The sequence below is a fragment of the Bufo bufo genome, chromosome 7, assembly GCF_905171765.1.
Source record: "Bufo bufo chromosome 7, aBufBuf1.1, whole genome shotgun sequence".
Classification (NCBI taxonomy): domain Eukaryota; kingdom Metazoa; phylum Chordata; class Amphibia; order Anura; family Bufonidae; genus Bufo; species Bufo bufo.
Genome location: NC_053395.1, coordinates 28,842,355 through 28,858,378, shown reverse-complemented (window position 1 = coordinate 28,858,378; position 16,024 = coordinate 28,842,355). Strand labels below are relative to the sequence as shown.

General features: G+C 44.5%; 1 protein-coding gene across 2 annotated transcripts in view; it reads left to right on the top strand.

Moving 5' to 3' along the window:
• TEDC2 (tubulin epsilon and delta complex 2) overlaps positions 1 to 16,024 on the top strand; it is a 40,431-nt gene that overhangs the window by 14,569 nt on the left and 9,838 nt on the right. Inside the window, exons 5-8 of one of the 2 annotated variants that reach the window (XM_040439281.1) lie at positions 702 to 1,173; positions 1,381 to 1,434; positions 3,582 to 3,660; positions 10,789 to 10,909. In XM_040439281.1, coding sequence (XP_040295215.1) covers positions 702 to 1,173; positions 1,381 to 1,434; positions 3,582 to 3,660; positions 10,789 to 10,909 — 726 coding nt within the window. Of the gene's footprint in view, positions 1 to 698; positions 1,174 to 1,380; positions 1,435 to 3,581; positions 3,661 to 10,788; positions 10,910 to 16,024 lie in introns of both variants that reach the window. The other variant, XM_040439280.1, reaches the window with a different exon arrangement.

Here is a 16,024-nt window from a genome sequence, read left to right as displayed (position 1 = left end):
TCAGCCGAAAAATTGGGAAAACTTTGAAAGTAAGGGCTATTTGACCATGAAGGAGAGTGATGGGGTGCTGCGCCAGATGACCTGGCCTCCACAGTCACCGGACCTGAACCCAATCGAGATGGTTTGGGGTGAGCTGGACCGCAGAGTGAAGGCAAAAGGGCCAACAAGTGCTAAGCATCTCTGGGAACTCCTTCAAGACTGTTGGAAGACCATTTCAGGTGACTACCTCTTGAAGCTCATCAAGAGAATGCCAAGAGTGTGCAAAGCAGTAATCAAAGCAAAAGGTGGCTACTTTGAAGAACCTAGAATATGACATATTTTCAGTTGTTTCACACTTGTTTGTTATGTATATAATTCCACATGTGTTAATTCATAGTTTTGATTCCTTCATAGTCATGAAAATAAAGAAAACTCTTTGAATGAGAAGGTGTGTCCAAACTTTTGGTCTGTACTGTACATCCACCTGACGATGTGTGGTCCATCACTCTTTCACTGCAATATCTGTGCTTGGTTGCCGATGGTGATACAGCCGCAGCCTAATGTAATGTAGGGGAGAACCCTCAATAATTTTGGTTCTGACCCACTGCTGGTTTCAGTAATGCTATGGCATACTTGGTGACATTGTTGCACAAAGTGTCATTGTTCTAGCCATGGACAATTTTAGCATATGCTTATTTTTTATTTAAATTTTTTGTTAGCAGAGATCCAGCCATCCCCTGAGGATCTACAGGAGGTGGAACTGCTGAACAAAGCTCTGGAGAAAGCCTTAAAAGTGAGAGGAACCAGCAAGACAACCTCCCCTGTTAATAAATCCCCGTCTTGGGACCAGGCACCATCTTCTTCTCCAATGACCAAGGAAAAGCCTGTTAAAGCTTTAAGTAAATTAGCAGAGAAAGGAACGAAGCCGGTAACCTACCAGCTGAACCCTCCGTACAAAACTGTCCCCGACAGGAGAAGGGTCCAGAGGGCCGGGCAAAGGACAGCAAGCAATAGGCCTACACGTTCAACACTTTTAGAACCACCAGCTCCTAAAAAAATCAGTGGTGATGAAGGCAGGCAGCCAGAGACTAAGACGAGCACCACTCAGCCGTGCAGTGCATCGGTGAAACTGGTCTCTCCACCATCGGCAGGGATTTTGCAGTCAAGAAAACCTTCTACTTTGAAGGAAAAAGGGTGAGATTCAGTTCAATTGTATATATGAGTAGGAGTCTCGTATGTCCTGCCCAAAGGAGTTATCCACATGGACAGCGTCTTGTCCGGTGTGTTTAGCTATTTTTTTAAATATTTATTTTAATGACCACCAATAATCTGTAACCTAAATGTTACTGTTTTTAAGCACTGCTTCCTTATGGGTCGAATAATTTCTTCTCTTCCACGTAGAGCATCCCTGAAACTGCCAGTAGAATATCAGCAGGCATATGTGAAGAACAACAGGTGAGATGAAATACTATGTGTTTATTGGCTGCACTGTTAAAGGGTTTGTCAGTTGGATAAAAGAATTCTTAGAAAAGGAGCAGAATAGGTAAAAGGGGTTGTACAGCCAGTACATATTGATGTCCTATCCTCAGGATATGTAGAAGAAAATTCAGGTCAGCAGTGGCACAACCAGAATTGAAGGTAAGTTTATAGCTTTTATTTATTCATAGTTTCCACAGATTATGCGTTTCTGGGCCGGAATGGTCCCTTCTTCAGATCAATAGACCTAATCCTCAGGATAAGTCTTCAATATCTGATCAGTGGGGATCCGACTCCCGACACCCCCGCCGATCACCTGTTTGAAGAGGAGGCGGCAATTGTGCGAGCGCTACTTCCTCTTCAAGATTACACTGCCATCATCTTGGGAGTCTCAGCAGCGCATTGTAATTACAAGTGCTTGTTCCATTCACATGAATGGGATGAGAACTCGTAATTGCACTGTGCCACCGCTGCAAACGAGACAGCGTTCAGTGTAATCTGGAAGAGGAAGCGGCGCTTGTACAATCGCCTTCTCTTCTTCAAACAGCAGATCGGGAGGGGTGCCGGGAGTCCGACCTCCGCCGATCAGATTTTGATGACCTATCCTGAGAATTGGATATCAATATGTACTGGCTGTACAACCCCTTTTAAAAATAAAACAAGCAATACTAACTTCACAGGTCTTTTGCCGTTTTGAAGTTTACAGAGTCCTCTCTGGTCTCTGCTTCCTGGTCCCTCTGAAAATGCAGGAAATACCCGCTCAGCCAACCAGTGGCTGACGCAGGTCAGCGCTGCAGCCAGTGATTGGTTGAGCACCAGCGGGGCCCCGGTAAGCATTGGAATTTCAGTGACTGTAGAACAGAGAGGTGAGTATTGCTTCTTTTATTTTAATATTTTTTTTTTTTTTAACCCTTTCTCTAAAAATGTTTAGCCACTGGACAACCCCTTTAATGTATAAAACACATGCATCGTACACTTACTGACAAATTACTGTTATGGATTTATTGACTTTTGCTTTTCTTTAAGGACATTTCCAGTAGAAAATTACTAAAATACTTAAGATTCTGATGCATGTTCCTAATAAAAGGGATATTCCGGTTGTTAAACGTTATCCCCTATCCACGAGATAGGGGATAACTATTAGATTGCTACCACTAGGACCCTCACCAATTTATGAGAATGAGTACCCAAAATGAACAGCGCGTCGGGTCATGCATGTGCACTGCCTCTCCATTTATTTCTACGGGATTTCCGGAGACAGCAGAGTATAGTGCTTAGCTATTTGCGGATGTCCCCTAGAGATGAATGGAGCACCAGTGTGCATACTTAACCTGCTCGGAGGGGTACGGGGGTACCCGTTCTTGTGATCAGTAGGGGTTCCAGCAGTAGGACCCCCACCAATATAATAATTATCCCCTGTGGACTGGAATAGCCCTTTAAGTGCTCCATATCTCCAATATGGATGATGACTATTCTCTTCTCTATCCTCTGTTACATTAGGGAGTGCTGCTCTAAAGCACAAACTGCTGCCCTAACAGATGAAGTACTGTGCACTGATGTACAGTTTCAATATTTGGGTGATGCTCTCCAGATTTTACAGCTGAACACAGAAGCAGATGGTGAACACAGCTTTAAAGGGGTTAGTCTTAGACAGACATTGATGGCATATCGCTGGGATCATCAAGTGTCCAACATTGACTGTAATGAGTCACTTTCCTAGCGGCACTGCCACTCTGTTCTAGCAAATGTCCAATGATCAGACATTGACGACTGCATATCTTAGTGATATGCTATCGATGCCTGTCCTTAGACAACCCCTAAGGATGCAGTACTTAGAAATATCATATATATATATATATATATATATATATATATAATTTGCTTTTAAGAGGTTTTAGATTATTATATTTTTTCTTCTGTTACACTTCTGTAATCGCAGCAGTTTTAGTTTCTCAGTCGGCCCAGCCCTTCTGTTTTTTTTTTTTACATATGACCCATTCCACGTTCGATTCCCTTACAAGGACTGCATTCAAGTCTTTTATGTTCAGTGTAATAAGAGGCTGTGAGGAAATTGGGTTTGGTGATTCCACACTGAGATAACCATACTGTTTTCCTGTGATTTATAGATTATGGGAGAAGTTCTATGCAATTCAAGACCATCTTCCTGCTTCCAGACCCTCATTTATACAGAAGCTGCAAACAACTGTATCCTGTTCCTGCTGGGTGACGTAAAAGCACTGCCCAATGGTCCTTGGAGAATAATAGGCCATTGTAAAACGTACTGGGATTCTGCTAATAGATGTATATCACAAGCCTCATCCTGCAATCCCAGCTGCGAGACTGGCATTAGAAATGAAGCCTGCAAAGCTGCCTGCAGGAATAGATCTTTTAGATGGGGCGACTATGTGACTGTCTGTTTGTATCAGCACCACATTATATTCATTTATGTGAATATCTGCACGTCTCTACCCACAGCACAGGTTAAATGCTGTACTCTATATTACTGTGCATGGATATTCTCTATTTGCCGACTGAAATCCTGTATTTCAGCGCCCAAGCCGAGTACAATTGTTAGGCTCTGTTCACATCACGTTTTGTTCTCTACACGTCAGTGTTGTACAGTACCTTGGGAGTTTTCACGAGGCGTACCTCTGACGAAAGCCACTGTGTAACCATATAGTGACCAGTGGCAAACATTGGCTATTGACCACAATGCAGAAAAAAAAGTATATATAGCATGTGTTTTTTTGTCTTTGCAGTGGCCCAGTGTACATAGGAAAGACAGTGCAGTCTGCTGTGCTTTCCTATACAGTAAGAAAAAAATAAAAAATTTATAAAAATCAAAATCAAGCAGGCTAACATGTTCAGTGTATGTGCTATACATATGCCGGTTGTAGTCTAGGCCTCCATTGACCCGATGGAGGTCAAGCTTGCCATTTTTGGCATTCTGTTTTAGGCGTAGAAAGCAATGGAGCTGGCGTAAATTTAGGCCGGTGCCTCTACATAACTTAGGCGTATTAGGACCAGATATTTCTGTGCCCATTTTGCAAAATACCAATATTTAAACGGCAAGTGCACTGGAGGCGGAGCTTCACTGTAAAGTGCTCTCTGCATTTAGCTGCTTCAAAACCCCTCCCCTCTGAGTGATCGCTGTATCATCCAGCCAGGAAACCACTGCAGCTGTCACTCACGGCTCGGGGGAGGGGCTGTGAAGAAGCTCAATGTAGAACACATCAGCGAAGCTCCACCTCCTAGGCATTTGCAGGAGCAGAACCTGGCAGAATAAAACTTTATATTCGCACTACTCCTGATGATAAAAGGTATGTTTGTTATGCTCCCCCCAGCTCCAACCTAGTGCAGTTAGAAGTTTAGCATAGTCACCACATAGTTAATGCGGTTGAAAAAAGACATACGAGTTGAGACTCAGATTTCTACTCGTTTTCATAAGCATTAATGTTTTTTACTTTTAAGAATTTGTCTAAACCCTTTTTAAAACTGTCTACTGTTCCTGCTGTGACCACGTCCTGAGGAAGTCTATTCCACAGCCTCACAATTCTTACAGTAAAGAAGCTTTGACGCTTCCGGAGACAGAACTTTTTCCTCTCCAGTCGGAGGCAGCGCCCCTTTGTCTTTTGAGCGCATTTTACATGGAACAGTTTTTCACCATATTTTTTGTATTGCCCATTTATATATTTGTATAGGTTAATCATGTCCCCCCCCCCTTAGAAGTCTTTTCTCAAGACTAAATAAATTCAATTATTTTAATCTTTCTTCATAACTAGGACCCTCCAGGCCCCTTATCAGTTTAGTCGCTCTCCTCTGTACTTTTCCAGCTGCAGTGCGTCCTTTCTATGGACTGGTGCCCAGAACTGGACTGCGTATCCCAGATGAGGCCGCACCAGCGCTTTGTAAAGTGGTAATATTACATCCCTGCCCCGTTTAATGCATGACAATATCCTGGTGGCCTTAGAAGCAGCTGATTGACATTGTATGCTGTTATTTAATCTACCATCCACAAGGACACCCAAATCCTTCTCTATAAGTGACTCTCCCAGTGTTACATCCCCTAGGCCATATGAAGCACGGAGATTATTACTACCAAGATGCAGAACTTTACATTTGTCCACATTGAACCTCATTTGCCAAGTTGATGCCCAATCACTCAGTGTTCAGCTTGTAGTATATGGACATCTTCCATAGACTGTACTGTTCTACACAGCTTGGTGTCGTCTGCAAAAATAGAAATGGTGCTATTAATCCCATCCTCAATATCATTAATAAATAAATTAAATAATAAAGGGCCCAGCACTGAACCTTGGGGTACACCACTTATAACCTGGGACCATTCTGAATAGGAATCATTGACCACAACTCTCTGGACACGGTCCTTCAGCCAGTTTTAAGTCAAATTACAAACTATACTTTCCAAGCCTATAGACCTTACTTTACCTATTAAGCATCTATGAGGGCAGTATCAAAAGCCTTTGCAAAATCCAGAAACACTACATCCACAGCCGCCCCTCTGTCCAGGCTACTACTGACCTCACTACATCCACAGCTGCCCCTCTGTCCAGGCTACTACTGACCTCACTACATCCACAGCCGCCCCTCTGTCCAGGCTACTACTGACCTCACTACATCCACAGCCGCCCCTCTGTCCAGGCTACTACTGACCTCACTACATCCACAGCTGCCCCTCTGTCCAGGCTACTACTGACCTCACTACATCCACAGCCGCCCCTCTGTCAAGGCTACTACTGACCTCACTACATCCACAGCCGCCCCTCTGTCCAGGCTACTACTGACCTCACTACATCTACAGCCGCCCCACTGTCCAGGCTACTACTGACCTCACTACATCCACAGCTGCCCCTCTGTCCAGGCTACTACTGACCTCACTACATCCACAGCCGCCCCTCTGTCCAGGCTACTACTGACCTCACTACATCCACAGCCGCCCCTCTGTCCAGGCTACTACTGACCTCACTACATCCACAGCTGCCCCTCTGTCCAGGCTACTACTGACCTCACTACATCCACAGCCGCCCCTCTGTCAAGGCTACTACTGACCTCACTACATCCACAGCCGCCCCTCTGTCCAGGCTACTACTGACCTCACTACATCCACAGCCGCCCCTCTGTCCAGGCTACTACTGACCTCACTACATCCACAGCCGCCCCTCTGTCCAGGCTACTACTGACCTCACTACATCCACAGCCGCCCCTCTGTCCAGGCTACTACTGACCTCACTACATCCACAGCCGCCCCTCTGTCCAGGCTACTACTGACCTCACTACATCCACAGCCGCCCCTCTGTCCAGGCTACTACTGACCTCACTACATCCACGGCTGCCCCTCTGTCCAGGCTACTACTGACCTCACTACATCCACGGCTGCCCCTCTGTCCAGGCTACTACTCGGCTCACTACATCCACGGCTGCCCCTCTGTCCAGGCTACTACTGACCTCACTACATCCACAGCCGCCCCTCTGTCCAGGCTACTACTGACCTCACTACATCCACAGCTGCCCCTCTGTCCAGGCTACTACTGACCTCCCTACATCCACAGCTGCCCCTCTGTCCAGGCTACTACTGACCTCACTACATCCACAGCTGCCCCTCTGTCCAGGCTACTACTGACCTCCTCATAAAAACAAATCAGATTAGTCTGACAACTTCTGTCCTTGGTAAACCCATGCCGGTTATCACTTATAATATTATTTATAGTCACATACTCCTGTATATAGTCCCTTAAGAGTCCTTCAAACATTTTTCGCACAACAGAAGTTAAACTGGTCTAGAATTACCTGTGAAGGACCTTGATCCTTTTTTGAATATGGGAACCACGTTTGCCTTGCGCCAATCACTTGTCACTGTACCAGTACCTAGAGAATCTTAAAAAATTATAAACGTGCACAGCAATGACTGAACTGAGCTCTTTAAACACTCTTGGGTGTAATCCATCTGGACCCGGAGCCTTGTTCACATTTACCCTATTTAACTTCTCTTGGACCATATCTACAGTTAGCCAACAGAGTATATCCCTGGATGTACTAATAGCCTCGGCGCCCCAGATATCAGCTCCTTTCTTTTCTTTTGTATATACAGAGCTAAAAAACTTATTTAGAAACTCTGCCTTTTCCTTATCTTCAGTGATTACCCCCCTTTTACCATTATTTAGGGGTCCTACCTGCTCAGACCTAGGTTTTTTAGCATTTATATATTTAAAAAACTTTTTGGGATTTGTTTTGTATCTTTGAAGATTACAAAGGGCTTAATAAAATCTGCAAAAAGGAGATAAAATTAGCAAACGCTTCAGCTGACCCCTCAGATTTGTATTTTTTAAATGCTCTCTCTTTTTGTCTTTTATTGCCCTTTTTACAGTAGCTGTAAGCCATGGGAGGTTTAATTGTAGCCTTTTATACTTGTTACCTAATGGAATACATATTTTTAGTGCGATTACTCGATGTGGATTTGAAGCTCTCCCATTTATCCTCAGTATTATTATGTGACCGTAGCTGCTCCCAGTCTATGTCCTGAAATGCGGCCCTCAACCCAGGGAAAATAGCCTTTTTCAAATTCAGTGTCTTTGCTCTGCCTGACAGCGTTTGCTTCTTATAGTTTAGGGGGAATATAATTATAGTGTGGTCACTATTACCTAGTGTTTCTCGAACAGGAACATTACCAACAAGCTCTGCATCATTAGAAATTACCAGATCCAACAGAGCATTGCCCCTAGTGGGAGCTTCTACAAACTGGTCCATAAAGTGGTCCTGCAGCAACTTGAGGAATTTTCTCCCCTTTGACTGGGGTCATGGTTCTGCCTCAACCCCAATGTCTGCGAAGTTAAAATCTCCCATTATGACCACTGTTCCAGCCTGTGCCGCCCGCTCTATTTGGTTATACAGTTGAGCTTCTATCTCCTCTGTGATGTTAGGGGGTCTATAGATTACACCAAGTATTATTTTTTCAGTGTTTATATCCCTTTGAACTTCCACCCATAAGGTTTCCACATCCTCACCCACAATTGCCTCTTTCACACTTGTCTTCAGATCACTCCTCACATACAGGCGCACGCCACCACCTTTTCTATTGACCCGGTCTTTCCTAAATAGTGTAAAACCCTCAATATTAACAGCCCAGTCATGCGAAGAGTCCAACCATGTCTCAGCCACACCAACGACATCTATGTGTTCTTCTAGTACCATAGCCTCCAGATCCCCCATTTTTCTAGCTAGACTTCTGGCATTTGTGAAAATACATTTTAAATTACTATTACCTGTAAAGTGAATATCTAGGATTTTTGGGTTACCTTGGTTGATGTTTGTATGTAACAGCTTCTTGTTACCAGCAGTTCTATTTTTCATAAGTGTATAGTTCTGCCCAGTCTTCTCCCTATTTTCCTCGCTAACCCGAGCCCCCACTAAATCCTCACTGTCCCCTTCTATAACCCACTCTCTGTCTACACTATCTACCCCCTTATTAGTATGACACCCCCCCCCCCCCCAGATCCTAGTTTAAAAGCTCCTCCAGCCGTCCAACCATTTTTTCCGCCAGGGCAGTTGCACCCTTCCCATTAAGGTGCAGCCCGTCCCTACTGTAGAGCCTGTAACAGACGAGAAGTCTGCCCAGTTCTCCATGAACCCAAACCCTTCCTACCTGCACCAGCTTCTGAGCCACTTATTTAACTCCCTAAGCTCCCGTTGTCTCTCTGGTGACGCTCGTGGCACTGATAGTATTTCTGAAAACACTACCTTGGAGGTCCTGGACTTGAGCTTCTCACCTAGTTCCCTAAAATCGTTTTTAAGGACCTTCCATCTTCCACTGACTTTGTCATTGGTGCCAATGTGTACCATGACCGCCGGGTCTTCCCCAGCCCCACCCAGCAATCTGTTAATCCGATCCGCAATATGCTGAAACCGAGCACCTGGAAGTCAACGCACTGTTCGGCATTCACGGTCTCGGCAACAGATGACTGTCTGTCCTAATAATAGTCCCCTAACACCAGCATCTGCCTGACCTTTGCTGCACTCCTTTTCCCATCCTTCCTGCAGCGGTCATCCTCCTGGTTGCTAGGAGAAACGCCCTGCTGCAGTGTTGCCCTACTAGGGCGTTCCAGCTCAGGACTAGCCTCCCTGGCACTTTTCCCTCTACGCCTTCTTCCTACATTAACCCAACTGCTGATCTGATAGTTCTGATCTTGCCCTCCTGCTCCCACCTCCATTTCACTGACCCCAGCCAGTGCCTGCACAGTGAGGTCTAAGCCTCTCTACAGTTTTACAATGCCCCTAAGTGTTTCAAGCTGCTTATTTAGATCCAAGATCTGGGCTTCCAAATATGCCACATGATTGCATCTAGTGCAAATGTTTTCACCCTCGAAAGGCTCTTCAAGGCATGCATACATTGCACAGGACACACACTTAGTGGCATTGTCCATGGAGGACATGTTTAAATGGGGATGAACAGTAAATATGAATTAGAATTAGACCCTGTCTGCTGTAGTTGGAGGACTAGCTATAATTAAGCCAACAACACACAAGGAAATTCTATCAAACCTTAGTTTCTTGCTCCTTGTCTTAAACTCCTGTTCTTTAAACTCCACTTAATCAGCAGCCACTTGGTACAGCAAGCCTCCTGTAGAGCACTGACAATGATAATTTTTTTCGTTAAAGGGCATCTGTCAGCAGATTTGTACCTATGACACTGGCTGACCTGTTGCATTTGCGCTCGGTAGCTGAAGACATCTGTGTTGGTCCCATGTTCATATGTGTCCGCATTGCTGAGAAAAATGATGTTTTAATATATGCAAATGAGCCTCTAGGAGCAACAGGGGTTGTTGCCATTACTCCTAGAGGCTCTGTTCTCTCTGCACTTTAATTTAAAAGGGCTAGGAATTAAAATGTTTTCACTGCCTGGTCCTGTCAAAGTGGAGAGGGGTGTAGTTACAGAGAGAGCAGAGCCTCTAGGTGTAATGGCAACGCCCCCATTGCTCCTAGAGGCTCATTTGCATATATTACAACTTCATGTTTCTCAGCAATGCGGGCACATATGAACATGGGACCAACACAGATGCCTTCAGCTGCCAAGCGCACTTTTAACAGGTCAGCCAGTGTCATAGGTACAAATCTGCTGACAGATGCCCTTTAACTGTGACGGGTTCCCTTTAAATGACCTATTCCATTGTAATTATATATTTTTTCATTTGCGGCCGCTATTGCTTTAATAGCTCATCTTCTCTCCCCCTTTATTACTTCTAAAGCCTCTGCACAGCTCTCAGTTGTACAGTCTGGCAATATTAAGATTTCATGTTGTGTTCCTTAATTAACAATCAGTTTGCTCCCGAAACTCCCAAGCTAAGCCTTTCCGAGATTGAGGAAGAGACCAGGCGCTTGCAGAGAGAGGTCAGAAGCTGGCAGCAAAATGTAGACTCTGCCAAGAACTGGCAAGGATCAGGTGAGGATGTGAGAGTGATGAGGCTTTCCGAACAGCAATTATGATGCTCTCCTCAACACAACCTCTAATCTGCAAACGCTTCACAGGCAAGAGACGATCTATAAGTATTGGAAGGATGTCTCAGTCAATTACACTCTAAGGCTACATTCACACGACCGTATATGTTTTGCGGTCTGCAAAACACTGATACCGGCCTTGTGAATGTAGCCGGCCCTATGACAGAAATGCCTATTCTTGTCCGCGATTGCGAAGAATAGACCTGCTCGATCTTTTTTCTGTTTTTTGGACGGCCGTCTCTTTCACCTTTAATAATTGAGCATGTGCTCATATTAAACATCTCCTTGCTGGAGGCTCTGCAACAAAACCACAGACCTGATTATTCTGTAACAGAATTGAACGCTCATTATACATATCCTTTTTTTTTCTTCCCTGGCTGTGTATTTCTCTGCTCTCAGAGTCACCGTGACCGCTCAGCCCCTGCTTTTTTATTATGGGTTCACATCAGCTTTTTATTCTGTGTCGCACGTACCAGGTCCATTTTAGGAGGTGGTGTTACATGACTCACTTCTTTTTCGCAGCCTGCCGAGGTGCCATCAGTCATGAAGGCTTGATTGCAGGGTAAAATTTAACCCTTTTCGGCAGCTGTCGGAGAGGAACGCGGGGTTCCTTCATCAGTGGTCATTCATGTGACCCTGCGGGGTGTTCTTGTTATGGCAGAGTGTAAAAAATATATAACTTTGCCTGTTAATTCCTGACGTGAAGATGCAAGTACTATAGACGTAGAATAATGCACTACTTAATGTAATGTTACGGACAGCTGGAGTCCGCTGGTGGGGTATAGAAAGTGAGCCATTTTAATAAAGGACATGAATTCCATTATCCACACACTATAAATATGTCGATCTGCAATGCTTCTAGTGAATTGTTGCTCCTGATTTCTGGTCATGTTAATTAACCTGCGCTTAGTTCCTTTTAAACGATTTAGCGCAGACAGGGGCCCATTCATTTCTCATGTGTACGTGACGTCAAATCCTGGCCATACATACTGTGATGCTGAAGCTTTGTTTTCAGCGAATTGATTGATTGTAGTGGGAAAATACTTGCGTTAGTTATCTCATTTGAATCGATTGATTCAGCGTCTGGGGTATAGTGTTAAAGTAATTAAAAGATGTCTCCTATCAGATCGCCAGAAGTGATGCTGCGTATGTCAGCAGATTTGTACCTACAAAACTGGCAGCTGAAGGTATTTGTGTTGGTCCCATGTCCATATGTGCCCGCATTACTAAGAAAAAATAAGTTTTAATATTTGCAAATTAGCCTCTAGGAGCAACAGGGGAGTTGCTGTTACCCATGGAGGCTCTGCTCTCTCTGCAATTGCTGCGTCCTCTGCACTTTGATGGACTTTAGAAGTCTAGGCTGGGCGTGATCACTTTTACACTGCCTGGTCCTGTCAATCAAAGTGGAAAGGGTGCAGCAGTTGCAGAGAGAGCAGAGCCTCTAGGTGTAATGGCAACGCCCCTGTTGCTCCTAGAGGCTCATTTGCATATATTAAAACTTAATTTTTCTTAGCAATGCGGGCAGATATGAACATGGGACCAACACAGATGCCTTTAGCTGCCAAGCGCACATGTAACAGGTCAGCCAGTTTCATAGCTACAAATTAAAGATTTTTCTAGCTATTGTAACGGAAAATATAGATTTTATTGAAGACCGGAGGCTCTCATTGTGCTTAACTTTTCTTTTACTACTCCCATAGCAGCAACAACTATTACAACAGGTGAATGAAAAGTTTTTTCAAAACAGGTAATCAGTATGTAAATGAGGAATCACAGGTAGCCAATCAATAAGCATCCCAGTTTATATAAGGTGAAGAGAGCATAGACCCCTCCTCTTTCTTGATGACGACCAGAGAAGGAGTGGATCCGGTTTGAAGTAATCCGAATAATGCAATCGTGGAATAGTCGTAGGTTTAGACAATAGGAAACTGGAGTAACAGGAACTTGAGGATGTATGAAACTGGGCATTATCCAGGATGTTCTAGTATGCTACGGAGATAAAATATATACAGTTAGGGTTGGGTTAATAGGAAGGGACAATGTTCGCCTCCTGTCTTCAATAAAATCTATATTTTCCGTTGCAATAGCTAGGAAAATCTTTAATTTTATTGCAACAGGAGGCTCTCATTGTGCAAGTTTTAAAGCCAAGTAATAAAGATTCATAACATAGACATAGAGACATGAGAGTCAGGTTTGAAATAAAACATTTTAAAAGTGGATTCTGAAGACCAGTCTGCGGCCTTCAGAATATCAGAGAGGGAGCCTCCTTTTTGGAATACTTTAGTGGATACTGCACCTCGAACTGAATGGGCACCAAAGATTGATGTGTTAATCCCAGCCAACTGCATGGTGAGCTTAACCCATCTGGATAGCGTAGGAGAGGATACCGGAAGATGTGGTTTACGAAAAGAGATAAGAAGTTGGGACGCTTGAGGGGTGCGTAGAGTTTGGGTCATAAGTTCATATGTCCTTTAGACAACGGACAACACATAATTTATTATGGGAGGGGAAAGCTGGGTAGAAGACCGTGTGTAGATTGGTTTTGGTTTGTCTAACAATACGGAAGGTTACTCTGTTAGGGGTAAAAAGATCTGTTAGAGATGTCCAACGCTCTGACGTCTGAGACTCTCTTAATAGAGATGAGACATAAGAGAACCGTGAGTTTAAAGGAAAGTAGTTTTAGGGATAGGTGTTCGTTGTCTTCCCAAGATGAGAAGAGGTTTAGGAGGAGGGTAATATCCCAAGTAGAATGATATCTAGGCTCAGGGGGATTCCTAAAACGTATGCCCTTCATAAGTCTGCAGACCATCGGGTGTTACCCCCGTTTACCAACAGGGATGGAGTTATGTTCCGATGATATGGCAGATCGGTAAAGGTTTATGGTTCTATAGGCTTTTCCTGATTCAAAGGATGCGGATAAAAAAATTTAAGATGTGGGTAATGGATGCATGAACGGGATCCAAGTTCTGTTGAGAGCACCAATGAAGCCAAATTTTCCAGGCTGATCTATAAGCCTTTCTGGTACCTGGTGCCCATGCGTCAGAGAGGATGTCGAGAGTAGATTGTGAAAGGCCGTGATCGAATCTTGATTGCCCGAGATCAACCAGGCTACTAATGATAGGTGTCCCGACAAGATCAGAGGATGTCCTGAAGGATCTTGGAGGAGATCCTGGTAAAGTGGGAGAATTCTTGGAATATCTATGGCCAGGCTGAGTAGAGTGGGGAACCATGTTTGAGACGGCCACCAAGGAGTGATGATCACTAATGTGGATCTCTGGGATATCGTCTGAAGCAGAACTCTGGGGATTAAAGCGAAGGGGGGGGAAAAGCGTAAAGGCGTCTCTGTGGCCAGATTTGGCGAAGGGCATCCATGGCCAGAGCATCCGGATCTGGGCGCCAGCTGAAAAAGATGGGTTGTTGGGTGTTTAGTCGTGACGCAAATAGATCCATGTGGAGGGGACCCCATAAGTTGTTGATTTGTTGGAAAAGGAGAGGATTCAGTTGCCAGTCGCTGGAATCCGATAGGTTTCGGGAGTTCCAATCGGCAACCGAATTGATCTAACCCGGAATGTATTCTGCTTTCAGGGTAATGTCCTTGTCCAAGCAGAAATGCCAAAAATCCTTGGCAATGTCGCTCAACATTTTGGGAAGTGGTGCCCCCTAAACGATTGTCCATATGCAGTAGCAGTGTGACTTGTCTTTCGCAAAGCTCTTCAGAGCGAAAGAATCTGCCAGGAGCTCCAAGCAGTTGATGTGTTTCTGACCATTTCCCTCCTGTGAAATAAGGGCCGCAACCAGCGCCCCAGCCTGATTGACTGGCGTCTGATTCTAGGACCAGATCTGGTAAGGAATTGAATATAATTTTCCCATTCCAGATCTGGATGTGTTGGAGCCACCATAGAAGTTCTTCTTTGGCTTCTGGAGATAGGGAAATTTTGTTGGAATATTGTAGGCCTTCCCATAGATGTGCCCTGTAGTGTAAGGGGGCAGGAAAGATGGCTTGTATGGAGGCCGATAACAGCCCTACTATCCGTGCATTAGTGCGTAGGGATACCAAATGTTTGTTTAATACTGATCGGATTTCCTTCCGAATCAGGGAGAGTTTCCTGGTAGGGAGGCTCAGGAGAGCGGAAACAGTATTTATATTGAAACCTAGAAATTCTATTTCCTTGGATGGGGAAAGAATGGATTTCTTGGAATTGATTAGGAACCCCAGATTGGTGAGAAGGGATAATGTCCACTGTGCATGAAGTCGAATTAGAGGAAGGGACTGTGCTATAATTAGGATGTCGTCCAAATAGATGATTAGACGTACACCCCGGGATCTTAATGATGAGATCACTGGTTTCATTAGCTTGGTGAAGCACCAAGGGGCCGATGATAGTAAATTGCCATTTTTGGTCGTTCCAAAAGAATTGTAGGTAAGATTGATGGTGAGGGTGTATAGGAACAGTAAGATAGGCGTATTTTTAGGTCTATCTTTATGAGCCAATCCTGAGGGAGTAACAAGTCCCTGAGAAGATGGATTCCCTCCATCTTGAAGTGATGGTAAGTTACAAAGTCGTTGAGGGTTCTTAAATTTATGACCGGTCTGTGACCCCCATCTTTCTTTTTTACTAGAAAGATGTTGCTGATGAAACCCGGTGATAGGAGGGGAACTTGGATGATGGCTCCTTTTGTAGAAGAGATCTTTTATCTCTGATTCTATGAGGTTTTGGTCTGTGGTAGAGAAGAGTATTGGTTGAGGTATGTGGTTTTGGGATGGAGGGGATAGGAAATCTATTTGATAACCTGAGATAGTATTCAGGATCCAGGAGTCTGAGGTTAGCGAAACCCAAGTCTGGAAAAAATGTTTCAGTCTTCCCCCTAAGGGTATGTGGGAATAGTTTAGGGTAGAAAAGCTTACCTGATGATGGTCTTGATCTAGGGAAGCCTCGATGGCCTCGGGCTCTCCATGGGCGTCCTCTGGTAGGGAAGAATTGTGTAGGTATGGCAGAAGATGTGGAGGTGGTAGGTCTGTTTTCTGTGTGGTAGGGGGCCTGTTGAGACTGTCTGAAGT